The sequence below is a fragment of the Tyto alba genome, unplaced genomic scaffold (assembly GCF_018691265.1).
Source record: "Tyto alba isolate M040663 unplaced genomic scaffold, T.alba_DEE_v4.0 Super-Scaffold_29, whole genome shotgun sequence".
Taxonomy (NCBI): Eukaryota; Metazoa; Chordata; class Aves; order Strigiformes; family Tytonidae; genus Tyto; species Tyto alba.
This window is the reverse complement of record NW_024881303.1, coordinates 14391882-14406301: the sequence shown is the minus strand read 5'-3', so window position 1 is coordinate 14406301 and position 14420 is coordinate 14391882. Positions and strand designations below refer to the sequence as shown.

Genomic DNA, 14420 nt, shown 5'->3' with positions numbered 1-14420 from the left:
AATCCGAGGCAGAGTGAGCGTCCCTGGGCAGCCTGGAAGATGCAGGCAATGGTGCCGCTGCCACCAGTCTGCAGCTCTTGCACCATTTGGAGGATTAGGCAGGCTGGAGCTGGCTCAAATCCCTCAGCTGCTAGTGTCAGATATAGAGAAGCTGCCACGAGACATTAGCTTACCTTAAAAGAAGGGATGGAGAGGTATTTTCTGGGTAAGTACATCAGCAAAGGCGCAGCTGTTCTCTGGATATCTCACATAACGAAGCAACAGCAACTGGTGGATGAACTTGATTTTTAAAATTCTGAAGAATATAAATGAAATAATGTTTAGTCTTTCTGATCTGAATATATTGCTCCAGTGACAGAATCTAGCTGTTTCCATGCTACATAATAAAACCAGACTTTATTCTGAATTTTCTTACCTTGCTCTTTATGGAGATGTCTGCCAGTGTCATTGCTCCCTCTGTAAATGCTGTTAAGATTTTTCATGCTCTTATACACATCCTGGAGGAGGTCTGTGGGCTACCTGAAGGCTGTGAAGTGACTGATAAAACAAACCAGCTTTAGGCTTTAGTGTACAATGGGGGATGAACCTTCCTTGGAAATATTTTTGAGACCCACAAGTCAGAAAAGATTGCAAATTGCTGCTGTAATCTACCCAGAGCTTCTTGATACTTACAGTAATGTGCACCCTTTCATTAAAAAGATGACAGTGATGGGGTTGGGTGGGTTTGGGTTTGCAACAGTTGATATAATTTACAAGTGGTGTAATTTGGTGCTGTGGCAGTGCAGGGGTATGATTTAGCACCACACAGGAGCTTCTCCTGTATTTGTGTGCAAGGGAGGCATTACTGAGGCAAAATCAAAACAAATAAGTATATACAAGACAAGGAAAAATAAGGATTTGTCTGTAGAGCGGATTACCACTTGATATGGCATTGCCAAAAATTATTTAATATGGCTTGGGCTAAGGAAGGGAGGTATATATAAATATAGGTCTAAAGTTAATAGGATGGTCATGAACTTAAGGTCTTTGCAGGACATAAATCCTAACAGTTTTATATAGGCCTAACATGCACTATTTGTGTGTTGGATATCCCTGTTGTTACATTTGAAGATCGCATATCTCCAAAATTTGGAAGATTCTTTTTTCTTTTTATAAGGAACTCTTATTTCCTCTGGTATAAAAAAAGTGGCTGGGAAGTCAGGAGAGCAGGAATGGAACTCCTGATTCATATTGTCATGTAGCCACAACAGTACTTGCCAGTGGCATTTCTTGCACATGAAAGGTGCATTTTAGCATGAATCTAGTATATGTATATTATTCAGGAATATGCAAGCAAGAGGTAAAGAACTGATTAATTTCTGTGAGTCTACATAATAAAAATAGTTCTATATTAACGCTATACAGAATAATGGCAGACATTCATGGATTCTGCTTTCACACTTTCTTTGCAACTAGGATGAAGGAAAAAAAAGTTCTTGTGTGTTTTGCACTGTGTATTCTTGGACTTCTAAGTGCGTCACTGGGTCTGGGTATTAGGCTGGATTAACGTAATTGATTTCTTCAGTTTACCTAACGTTGCTTTTGGTTCAAGGTCTGCTTGCTTCCAATTTTTAAATGTGTAACTCAGCTGTGGATGTCACGTTTATTTTGTCAGTAAACTGTAAAATATTGGTAAGTTTTCATGCAAATGTGAAAGGCTTCACTTGCCAATAGATACATGAAATAAATGGAGCTTTCATACTGTTGGACAGTTTTCATAACGTTTGTGTGATACAAGTTATTCCTTGGGGACTAATATTTTTATATAAAATAGATTATCAGTTCAAAACAGCAGCATACTGGAGGTTTTTTGAGGTCTATGAACACATACATAGCAGCTTTAATTTAACAGGCAGATTGCATTGAAAGGATTAGCAGATCTCTTACAAAACAGATGTTGTAAGTAGTTCTGATAATTTCTGATGTTTCCTTTCCTTTATATATTTTCAGTAGTATGCAGCAAATTCACTGTTGTTTTCTCTGATTTTTTTGGTTTTGCTCTCCAGTGAACAGAGTATTTGCCAAGCCCGGGCTTCAGTTATGGTCTATGACGATACCAGTAAGAAATGGGTGCCAATCAAACCTGGACAGCAGGGATTCAGCAGAATCAACATATACCACAACACAGCCACTAATACCTTCAGGGTAGTTGGAGTTAAACTGCAAGATCAACAAGTGAGTAACTGTATCGAGTTTCCTGTAAATTAACCTTTGATCTCTTTTGATACCATCAGTCTAGCAACATTTCCTGCTCCCTGCAAGGTGCCTGTTTACTCTAGTCATTCAGATACTGTATAACTTTTTGTGCACAGAATGTACATAATTTACTACTGCTTATTTGCAAACAACTTTTTTGTAAATGCCAGAGAGATTTTAATGTTATTTTTCCCTCCTCTATTTTTGCTTGTGAAATTAATTTTACTTTGTTCTGCAGGTTTTGCTCTCAGCTCACCCTAACTTCTTGCTTGTTATTAGTACTATATATAAGAAAGAAAAATAAATCAATCGTTCTGCACTGCCATCTCAAAAAATGTGATTGTTACGTTGCTGTGATAAGTAATTAGTTCCTCATAATGCATTTTAAATTCCTAGGTGCACACTGTGATCTGATTTGCAGCAGCCGAAGTCCGCAGGACCTCCTTGGGTATTAAGGGGGTAATATGGGATTTAGATAATCAGAACTGGGATCAGACCCCCCCTTGGCCACCAAAGCACAGTGCTCAACCCGGGACTGCCATGGCGTGGCTCTGGGCAGCCTGGCTTGCGGGGGTGCTGGGCGATGCATGCCATCAGGAGCGCTATAACCAAATGTCATGTTTAGACCCTAAATAACAAAAATTTACTTGGGTGGAGCAGTGGTGCTATACCACGGTGCCATTTGCCATTTTAGAGCAGAAATTTCAGTGTCGGGGACTCTGTGTGTTGGCATGATGCTAGTATGGCGGTGGCAGCCCAGCCTGCCCAAGCTACCCACCTCCCACGTTCACCTTGAGTCCTCAAACTGGCAGAAGACTCAGAAAAAAGAGGGTGATTGATTTTCTGTTGGTTCAGAGAATGGCGTTGCCTCCTGGGAGGGTGTGATGAGCACCACAGCCAGCGCGAGACGGGCAGGGGCAGGGCAAGCCAAGCCAAGCTAGAGAGCGGGAGTGGGGGCACCACCACCTCTCAGCTGCCACAAATGTTGAATTTACTAATCTGCTCATGGAAATGCAGATGATATCCATCAGCTGTCAGCTGTAATGATGCTTGGGCCAACTGGAAAAGTTAGTCAGGTTGCTTACTGGAAGTGTTAATGACTTTGCTATGCTGTCCATATACCCAGTCATCATTTTGAAAAAGGAAAAGCTGAATAGAAATAGATGGGGGTTTTGAGCACATTGGTTTTCAGCTCCTTGCAGCTCACTTTTGAAACATCTGCTATATCTTTTGTCACTGCTTTTATCCTTCTCAGTAGAACAAAGGCAATATATTAATGTAGTTCCATTATAAAAATAGAAAATATTTTTGAAAATAAATGTGGTACAGTGGCTTCTTACTCAGTTGTGAAAGGCAGTGCTGCTTTGTAACAGACCGTGCTGGATGTTTATTTTACATAACCAGCAGGTGAACGTAAATGATTTTCATGTGACTACAATCTCAGATGGGTCTGAATAGCTGGTGTAAAACAAGCAAAAGTCATAAAGTCTACATGTAAGGAGAGACTGTATACCAGAGGTCTGTCTTAATCAGAGTATACAATTTAAATTCTATTTGCTTGCAAATGTTCCTATGTATGAAGAGGCTGCATGCCATCTAAAAATCATCTCAGTTCAGAAGGAAACAAATAGAAGAATATATTTTTATAGAGTTTAAAGACTAAAAATCCTTCCTCAAACAACCAAAAAAGTACAGGTTACCTAAATCACTTAAAACTGTCTAAAAGAAAGTATTCACATGAAATATGATTACAAAAATCCAGTATTATGTTTAAATTAAGTTAAAGGCAGCATAGCATAGTCATATTAAAAGGAACGTTCTAAAAGTCCCAAGATCCAGAATTTAATATATGAGTCTCCTATGGGATCATAAGCTTGCTAGGCTTGTTTAGTATTTGCATTTAACAAGAACAAAAATGAATTTTAGTTAAAATAATTCTCTGTACAAGCCATTTCATGCTTGCTCTCAGGTTGTACTAAATCACACTGAAATTGAGGTTTTAGTAAAAGCTGTTGCTTTGGCAGGAAAGCCTTATTTTTCTGAAAAGGACCAATCTTCAGCTAATATGTGATTTGGCATATAATGAAGCTAATGAAGCTACACAGATTTCCAAGAGTTGAGATATTAGTTTAAAATATGTAACACAACAATACAATGGAGGAACAATTTAAGTTTTATTACATACTGTTTGGCAAAGCACAGACTAGAGTAGTCTACATGACTTCACCCCTGTCTGACTTTAATGTTTGCCTTTTAATTTTTGTTATTTTATATTACGCCTTTCATAATATTTCTGTTTAAATCTCATCCTCTTTTTTTTTTTTTTCCCACATATCTTCTTCTGTAGACTCCTTTTATTGTCTTTGTCTAGCTGCCTTTCTGTTTCCTAGCCCTTTTTTGGTGCATGTGTTAGAGTTTATGATATTGTCTTCTCATTCGGCTTACCTTATCTGTGTTTGTCTTCTTCCCTAGCTGACGGTGTCTAAAAAGTTCACCACAAAGAAATATGGTTTTTACAGTGGCAGAATCTGAGCATCATTCTCATCACCAGGAAGTGGTCGCCCAACCTCTTGTTCTCCTTACATGTCCGGGTGACGTGCTCATCGCGTGCAGCAGCAGCACTAAGTTGCAGACCAGGGGTACATGTGTTCCCCTTTCTGCTCTGCACAGACATGCACATTTGCACAGACTCACACTGCATGAGTAGTAAGCTTCAGAAAACCAGAAGTAGACTTTTGAAGCTTTTAAGTAGCCACAGGGGCGAGAACTAGTTTGAAGCTAAAGCCAGATCAGTAATACCATCACTTGACATCATGAGCTTTGATGTTTCCTTGCAGCCTTTGTTTTCTCAAAGCCCAACAGTCACAAGCAAACGGTTTACCCCCTTGTTGTGACTTGCCAGCTGTCACTGTCACCTAGCCTGTTGTAAAGATGAAGTGTGTTAGCCACAGTCGCCATGCAAGAATTTCACCAAGCTAAAACTATACAAGTGGTCCATCCTTATGGCTCAGTTGACAAGCAGCAGCTCCCCCAGTTCAGAGTCCTGATTAACTGAGACTTTAAAATTAGGATTTTACATCAAGTGATTTCAGCTCAGAATGATCTCATCACTGAAAGGCATGTGCAATCAGCGGGGAGGAGGGTGCAAGTCAAAAGTGAATCATATCTCCAGAGGGTTTGGTGTGTTCATGTGGCTAAGAAGTGAATGTAAAAACAGGGTCTCGGGGAAGGTGAGATGTTTTACATTTGAGCCTAAGCCAAAACTGAAACAGGGGCATCATTCTTGGAATATAAATTAAACCACATTTTTTGAAAAATAACCAATTAATCACTGCTGTAACTCATTAGAAGTTGGTCAGGTTTGGGCCTGCTTACAGAAATAGAGAATCTGTCCTCAACTGTAGCAGTTTTTAGCTGCTACACCATACCCCCCATGTTTTAGCAACCATATGACTGCTCCCTGGGAGAGGAGTCGGAGCGATAGCAGTGGGGCAGACACCATGCTGATAACAAACTTCTGAACCATTTTATACTCTGAAGAAACAAGAAAATGTCTTGTTCTGGTTCAGTAAGCAAGTGTATGGGTGGTAAGACTTGTGTGGGAGCTCATCCCGTGATCTTGGTTGTGATTACACGTCAGGTGTGCACCTGAGGCCCACTCAATCCCTTCTAAACCCATTCCTGTGAGTCTGTCAACCGTCACTATCATTGCTACTGACAACTTACAACTCATCAGCCTACAGGCTGCAGTCAAAGGGAAGGGCTTCTTGGTTTTGAGCTTTTTAATCCCAACATTTCCTGCCTGACGCAGAGAACCTACACTTGAAACTGAGATGAAAGGGTGAAGGAGAGTACCAGGTAGAACTGCGGCATATCTTTTTTTAACATTATAATAATGAGAACATTGAAAGGTGCCAACATATTAATACTATGCATGAATGATCTGTGAAACTCCTTGCTATACGACCATTGAAATCCAGAATTTAACAGGGTTCAAAACAACACAGACATTTATATCAGTAACAAGACTACTAGTTCAGGATAGAAAATAGTAAAACGGGTTGGAAAAGTAAAAAATAAGCACATAAAATGTAATGTTTCAGCTTTTAAGACAAACTCTAGATGAAGAGTTATAGGAAGAACTGTTTGTTATGGACAAATCCATTACTTATTTCTGCAAGATTTCCAGTAAGTTTCTCCAAATCACCTTTTATAGACAACTGAAGATTAAAAGATGAACTGTTGGTCTCTTGACATGGTGGATGCTATATTACCGACATGGGAAGTTTTAGAGTAAAGATCCCGTAGAAACACCTGTAAAAAAAAAAAAAAACCTGTGTGCCAAACAGGGAGACCTCCTTTATTTTAATTACTGCTCTGAAGCACTTGGTTGTCATCACGTGCCTTGCAGAGTCTCCACACCATCCGTACAAGATACCTTTGTGCACTCATTCTTAACAACAGTAGGAGAACCCCTCCTCTTTTTTCCTTTTTTCTAGAAATGTTAGCCAAAGGAGATAAAATGAAACTCTGTCTATTTTATGTTTCAATTCCCAGTTTTAAACTGTCTAAGTTTGAAGACAATCATCATCCTGATGATTATGGAAGGTCAACATTCAAATTCTGTCTTTATTCAACTGAAATGATCAAACCCTCAGAACAGAGCAGATTCTCTTGAATTCTTTGGGTCGTTGTTCTGGGAGAACAAATTTTGAACAGTTTACCCAGCTTCCATTAAATGATTTTTGGCATAGGACTTTACAATTTCTATCTTTCATTATACAACTGCACTACACCCTCTGGTGCTCTTTGGACTTCAATAGTGCTGTCCTTCAAAAGAGAAGATTCTTTTAGTAGGTGAAAAATAATCTCTTTGCAAAGCCTGGTAGAAGCTCAGTCTTTCCAAACATTTCCTCAAAGATACTGGCTGTGCCTTCTTTAAGTTAAGCTACTCAGAAGTGATTGGAAGACTTCAGAATTGATATGTGTTAGGACTGTTGAGTTAGTAATCCAGGCATGAGTCTACTTGATGCTTCAGAGACTCCTTGAATGTGAGCAACATCGGTACAGGTTCTCCCAATGCTCAGTGATAGAAGGGGCGTGATGTCACCATTTTTAAAGAGAAAAGGGCTATCTAAGCTGTCAGTTCTAACAGTGAGTTCATGCCTTTGCTGTGACTGGAGAGATGTGGTTTCCACAATGTTCTGGTTGGTGTAGGTGGCTTCCCCCACAGCGTGCTGGCAGTGCAGTTCCCATTTTCAGGGGACCAACCCTTGGGAGCCTGTATACCAAATGTAGGCTGCCCTGTATCTCCTTTTGGATCACAGGTCAGGAATCTCTCTATGAAATGGGGCAAAAAAAGCAATGTAGGTCTCATTGCTGCTCAGTTCTTTACATAGAAACTAAATAATACTGGTTTGAGAACAACAGTTGGACCAGATGTCTGATGTTCAATAACCATCAGGATAATTTACACCTAAAGCTAGATGGAGTATTCAAAGACTATCTGCTATGTCACTGTCTAGTGCTGGCTCAGCTAAGTAAATGCATTATAGAAATAGAGTATATCTATAATTATCTACTGGTATAGTGGCTTCTTTGATGGTTTCCATCTTTTTTTATATATTAGTATAGTATAAATATCAGACACCTGTTAACTATCTATATCAATGAGACAATGTCATTCTTCAAAAATAGGAATGTGTGAAAAATAATGTGGTCCTTATGTGTTAGTTGCTTGTCTAATGTTTTTCTGCCAATTTAAATTGGCAATCCACTGAAAAGTCAAAACTCAGAGTTAGGAGTCATTCATCTTTGAAGTTAGTTTTAAAACTCTACTTTTATAATTGAGAAGAATTGTCAGTCATCTAGCAAAATTATTGTTAATCTAATTAAATATGTTGGAGCTTTTTAGATGAAATAATAGTACTAACAGAAAACTTTCCAAAGTGCTGGTCAGTCAGGCTGCAAAAAAGATATATTGGTAGGTTTTCTCCTCTGTGGGTTCCACCTATAACAATAAATACTGTGTACAGCATTTATTCATTACCGGCTCTTCATTCCCTTGTATTCATTCAGTTGTTGCTCCCATTTTACCCAGTCCAGGATGGTAAGATTCGTGCTAAGAGTGAGATCCCAGACAGTGTGCACTGAGGTTCCTCTTCCAACTCCGGTATACCAGTGTCCAGCCCACCTAATTTACAGATCAGCCATACAAATTAGTTTGTTGGAGGATTTCCATTGATTGGCTTTCAACAAGGACCAGAAATTATGGGATTGTTCTGGCTCTTGATAAAACTCCAGCCAAAATAACTCCATTTGTAGAGACAATCTTGAATACTCAAAATCAGATTTTCTATATTTGAATAATGAACTTCAGACTTTCCCTGCTCGTAATTTTAGGTTTCCCTGTCCCTGATTACCTTCTGCCACCGGCCTGTGTGGCCTGATAGAAAGGGAGCCTCCATTTTCTACTCCTTCTCTGTTTTTAACTGCAGTGGCCTGTTTCTGGAAATAATTATGATCCCTTCTGTTAGCATTTTGTTTCTTAAGTTTGCATCACAACAGTGCCATTGTCAGTCCACAGATGGGTGGTGCACAGATATCAGGGGTGCTGTCTCTGCCTTGGGTCCTTCTGGCATATTAGTGGTGCACAGACACTCCTGCCTCTCCATCTTCAGCTAGAGCAGCTTATGCTTTTAGCCCTGGAGGTTTTGGGTTGGATCCCAGGTGTACTGTGTCCCACATGCCCTGCCCAAGGATATACAGGGCATTGTATTTAGTAGATTAAATCAAAACATACAGAAACACCCTTCTGCTGCAGTCACTTCTTACCTGGAAATTACCCATGTACAGCACGGGAGGAGGTGGGAGAGGAGATATTTGATTGTCTGGCTTTGTCATTGCATATATGATTCTAGAGAAAAAACCCTCTCAACATAAGAAGCTGGTGGTGCTCAGGCACATGGGAGGAGAAAGCAGAGCCAGTATAATGAGTCAAACATTTATCTGCTGTAGGGCAGAGTTAGTGCCAGGAACTCTCTCTGGCTTTCCTTCTGACAACTGTGCATGATTGTCCCCCCCTAAGATGGCAACAGCTGCTGGCACACTGGCTCCTGACATCTGTCTGCACTATCTGCACAGCTGTATCCTGAGGAGGTCCTGTAGAAAACACAGGTAGTAGATTTTGCAAAACTAGCTTGCAAGTCCCCAAGGCTGAATTGAACTGTTGTAAATCTCACGCCCAGATGTGGCTCTTCTGTCATCGAAACACACACTGCCTTACCATGCAGCCATCTAGGAGCTGCCGTATGAATTGCCTCTACCAATTTAATTAACCGTTACCAGAGGGTTGGGGGTTTTCCCACTGAAAACAGAGCTATTTTTAATCTTCACCCCTCTCTTTCAAATCACAGGTAGTGATTAACTACTCAATTGTGAAAGGACTGAAGTACAATCAAGCAACACCTACCTTTCATCAATGGCGCGATGCACGGCAGGTCTATGGCTTGAATTTTGCAAGCAAAGAAGAGGCTACCACGTTTTCCAATGCAATGCTGTTTGCTCTGAATATCATGAACTCACAAGATGGAGGTAAATTAGCAGCCACTGTGCTCTTTATTAATCTGTGACATTTTACAGTGCTTGTTATCAATCACCTACTGCAGTTGTATTGGATAGCATGCCATTAGAAAACTTGTTATAATGAAAAAAGTTGGTCCCTGGTAGATAGCCTTTAGATCAGCATTTGCTGTGGTATGAATTGTACGTGTTTTCGGGTTTTATTCACCCTTCTTCTAATTTTTCATGGTGCCTTAACTCATTATAGGAAATCAATGTTTATTTGGGAATGCCTAAGCAGGCAAGTAGCCCCACTGACTTACAAGGATTTGTGTATGCATTGTGTTACATGTAAGATGGCAGAATAGAACTTTAAATAAACTGAAACTAGAGTAAAATCAGCAACATTTCATAAGGTAGAACTCGGAACTGGTATTTCCAGTGAGTTGGGTGTCAGTTACAGCCATTGGCTCTAGTGGGCTGGCTTTCCAAAAGAGGACTGTGTGGCACCTCAGCTATTTCATAAGGTAAAATGCAAAGGCTTGTAGGCTGGACATTGACTGATGTTGTTCCTAAGTACTGTATTGACTGCAGTTGAAGTCTGTGATGAGGTTTACTGTTCTGAGAAATTGTCATTGTAGTAGCTTGACCAGGGCCCAAAATAAAGTACTGGTTTCTCAGTGGCAATTAATTTCTGATCTGCGGTATCTGGATGAAGTGCTGCCCTTCGTTACATGCCTACAACCTCTCTGCAGGTCCTGGGCTGGGAACAGAAAGCAATCCTTGTGTGGTGTCTTTTTTCCTGCAAAATACATACCACAGCCCTATTTTCATTTTGAAAATGTAGTGAGTTGAGGTTTACATTACCTACTGCCATCTAGGTTTTAATGCAGTGTTTGCTGGTAATGGACAGCAGCTCTTTAGAAAGGGGTTGTCTCCTGACAACCTTCAGTACACAAATATGTCTCACTAAAAGGTGTAATTGTAACATCATATTTTTTCTTTTGCTATTTCTATTCATCCTATTAAGCTGACAAATGCAAAAGTCATCAAAAATCAAGGAATGTCTTAAATTCTGAGCTATATTTAGAAGTACTGAGGACTGAATTCTGCCTTCTTCAGCTTGAACTTTTTCAGCTCTAGTTGTGCCACAGCAGGAGACTTCAGGAGGAAATCTGGCCAACACCCACCAGTCCTAAACTCATGCTAAGTCTGAAGAGTACAGAGCTCTTTGGCTGCTCATATGTGCTCAACCCTTTTAGACCACCACATACATTGACTACAGTCTTGTGTAGTGATTGGTTTAATGTCTATGATGAGTCTGCCTTTCTTCTGAAAGCCCTTAAGTTTGGGGATTTTTATTTCCATCTATCTCTTCGTGTCAAAGGGAGTGAGGTTTTTGCAGGATTTTGAGGTTGTTCCAAGGAGGTGCCTTGTGAAAACACGAGTCTCGGGATGAGAATTTATTGCTCTTAGGCTAAAATGAAAGAAACTATCTTTAAGTGGATACTTTAATTATGTTAACTACTCTTAGCAAAGAACAACAAGTATTTTTAAGAAAGTATTTCTGTGTACTTGAAAAGCCTATTAGATTTCTGTGAAGTTTATGAATATACGGCAAATAATAATTTGCGGTTTTGGGACCATTCTTTTATTCATTCTCTTAGCATACCAAAGTGTGTTAGATGCTTTACAGACAAAATAGCCAGCTCTTGCTGAAGAGCTTGCATTTGAAGTTTGTAGTTGTCACACAGACAGACATGAATTGGGTCACAGATGAAAAATATCCTACTTTATTTTCTAGAAAAAAAAATGGTCTGGTAAACATTCAGTTTTCAACAACCCCTTTTCTCTCATACATAAAGTATTAGAAGTTTCAAAGACTGACAGTTGTCCCATTCTTTACAGCTGAGCTTGTCAGAAACTGAAATTTGGTTTACAGGGAATTTCAGCCTCTGTGTTTTTTTAAAAAACCTGATTCTGTGAAACAAATTCCCAAAACACTCATTTTTGTCAAAATAAATTTTCTTAATTACAAAATTTATTTCTATAAATATTTCTCTTTAAAATTATATTAGCTACAAATTGATAATATATTATATTGAGGACTTTTTTATCATCATAAGTTTCCCAGTTATTGCAATGATCTCAGCATGCGAGTTGACAGCAGAAGTATATAGTATACACAAGGTGTAAAATGTTTTTTCAGATCTGCTCTTCTAGGCCTGTATAGCACATAAGCTTTTGTGAACATGAATTAATGCAAATAGGAATTCACACAAACACACAGATCAATTTATCTTTTCAGGCACAGCCACTGCCTGCATACACCATCCATTCTGCTGCCTGTGTGCTGCACTAGGGTTTGCTTTTTGATATGGAAAAATCATTAGGAAAAAAATGTATTTATTATATCTTCATATCCATGTAATAAAGTTGCTCATGTGCTTATGCAGATGGATGACAGCTGTAAGGAGTGCATTTGTACGCACAGAACTGCTCACACACTGATAAAATCCTTAGCCAAGACTAGAAAGTTAAACAGAGGTTCCTTCTGACACATATATAGCACAGAATACCCTATCTATCTGCTAGCTCTACAGTTTGGGATATGCTACGTGCAATACTTGGGATGTGCCATTTCTAACGTTTACTTGTTTCATATATTCCCTGCTGAGACATTATTGTGTTTAGGTACTACTAATCTTCCTGTAGTTGGATATATACTCTGGCTTCCATGACTGCTTCTGCCTTCATTCTACCTCCCACTTGCGTTGACTAAAATTAATCATGGTAGACTACAGCAGAAAATCTGAGACTGCATCATATCTTCAGCAGACATGGAGTCAGGGTACTGTAACATTTGAGAAAATAACCAGTCTTAGTTGCAAAACAATGGTGTCGGTTTTTGAATGGTATATTAAGCTGAATTAGCTTAAAAACATGATAGCAGTCCATGTTTTGGGCATTTGGAAATAACTTTTAGGCAGTGCTGACTTTCAAATGAGTGAGTCACTTCAAATGAATATACAAATATGAACTAGCATTGAGAATTACTGTACTGTCCCACTTCTTCATGACAGAGACTACGATACCCGGGATCATTCACTGCAGGCGCTGATCTCTCTGTGCTGATTACATGGGGCGCTAGTGAAAACTAAACTGAGTGCTTTGTTAAATACCTAAGGTTAAATGGGCTGAATCAGATCCTACACCCAGCCTGTGTTAACCTGCGTTGTGTATCAAGATCATCCCTGGGGAGTGATTCTTTCAGGGTGTCTGACATCCCAGAGTTTGGGGATGCTGGGAGAAGAGCCATAGTCCAAACTTGCTGTTATATTTCTGCAGCAGATGAACTCATACTCTTACCCACGGGAGGGCTGGCCATCTTAGGTGTGACCAAATTCTCGGTGCTGTGACGGGAGCCTCTTCCAGTGCCTGTCCTCAGAGTGAGGTAGAGCAAGCCTTGCAGTGCAGGCAGGAGCTGAACAAATACTCGGATCAGTCTTGAGCTTTGTAAGGATGCTAATGATCATGTTAGCAGTAATCTGAAATGAGATAAAATAAGACTAAAAAGAAAATAATAAAACTGTATACCATCCTTCCTTTAGACATTGACAGTTGCCTCACTGAATCACAATTGTGTACCTGTCACCTTGTTTATATGCCTAATTACTTTGATTTCCTTACACATCTCTTTAATCTATTCTCCTTTATAATAAAAAATGAAGAATTGGTCCTGAGCCAGCCTGAAAAATGAGAGCAAATGATAACACTGACTTGCTCATTGCCAATTTCTTCCTTATGGTTCTTTAATGGTGTCATTTAGTAAGACCATTAGTATGACAAATGACTTCCCATTAAATTGTTTTTCTTTCATGGGTGTCCACTCTGTGAAGCCAGACCTTTTATTGGCATAAGTTACCTGATGCAAGGAGTGTCACCAGCTTACCTTGTCACCTGCAGCCAGGCTTCACTGGGGACAGAGCGTCAGCCCTTACTGCCCAAGGATATTCCAGGAAAAGCATTTTGCACAGATCCTGCCCGCAGGCTGTTTGATGTTTGGTAAGCAGACAAGGTTCATGTTCTTCAGGGCTTACAGCCTCTTAGATTTAGCAAGTGCAATGACCAGTAGCAGTATGGCATGGTTATTGGAGCAGGACATAAGGTGAGGATATCAGTAATCTAAAATGGGCAAGTTCTTCCCTGGCATAATTTTGTAGGAAAGCCAGTGGTGGCCGTGATGAAGGTAATTCTTTTTGCAGGACTTCATGAAGCCAGTGCTTCTCTCAATGAGTCATTACACTTCCCTGAGAGAGGAAATTAGTATATTTTCTCTCCTTTCTTGCTCCCCAAATCACTAGGGAAAATCAGAGGAATGGCTTAATTTCTTTCCTTCCGTAATTGCTCACTTCAGACACTGTCCTTGCTTCCCTGCTGATTCCTGACAGCACCTGCATGTTTCCATGCTGCAGAAGGAGGCAGTGGCTCAGCTCTGTGGCTTTGTGGCTTGGCATGAGCAGCTCTGAGGGCATCCTGGGCCTTCATGGTTTAGAGACTTGGTACCTCTTGAAGAAGGGTTGAGAGTCTGGTCTATGCAGCCTACTGGTAAATGCTGCCTATGA

At 39.9% G+C, this 14420-nt stretch overlaps 1 protein-coding gene across 7 annotated transcripts in view; it reads left to right on the top strand.

Moving 5' to 3' along the window:
* EVL (Enah/Vasp-like) overlaps window positions 1–14420 on the top strand; it is a 134420-nt gene that overhangs the window by 54163 nt on the left and 65837 nt on the right. For 6 of the 7 annotated variants that reach the window (XM_042799023.1, XM_032981721.1, XM_032981720.2 and 3 more), the window contains exons 2-3: window positions 2046–2214; window positions 9651–9828. In XM_042799023.1, coding sequence (XP_042654957.1) covers window positions 2046–2214; window positions 9651–9828 — 347 coding nt within the window. Of the gene's footprint in view, window positions 1–1563; window positions 1672–2045; window positions 2215–9650; window positions 9829–14420 lie in introns of those variants that run through there. The other variant, XM_032981719.2, reaches the window with a different exon arrangement.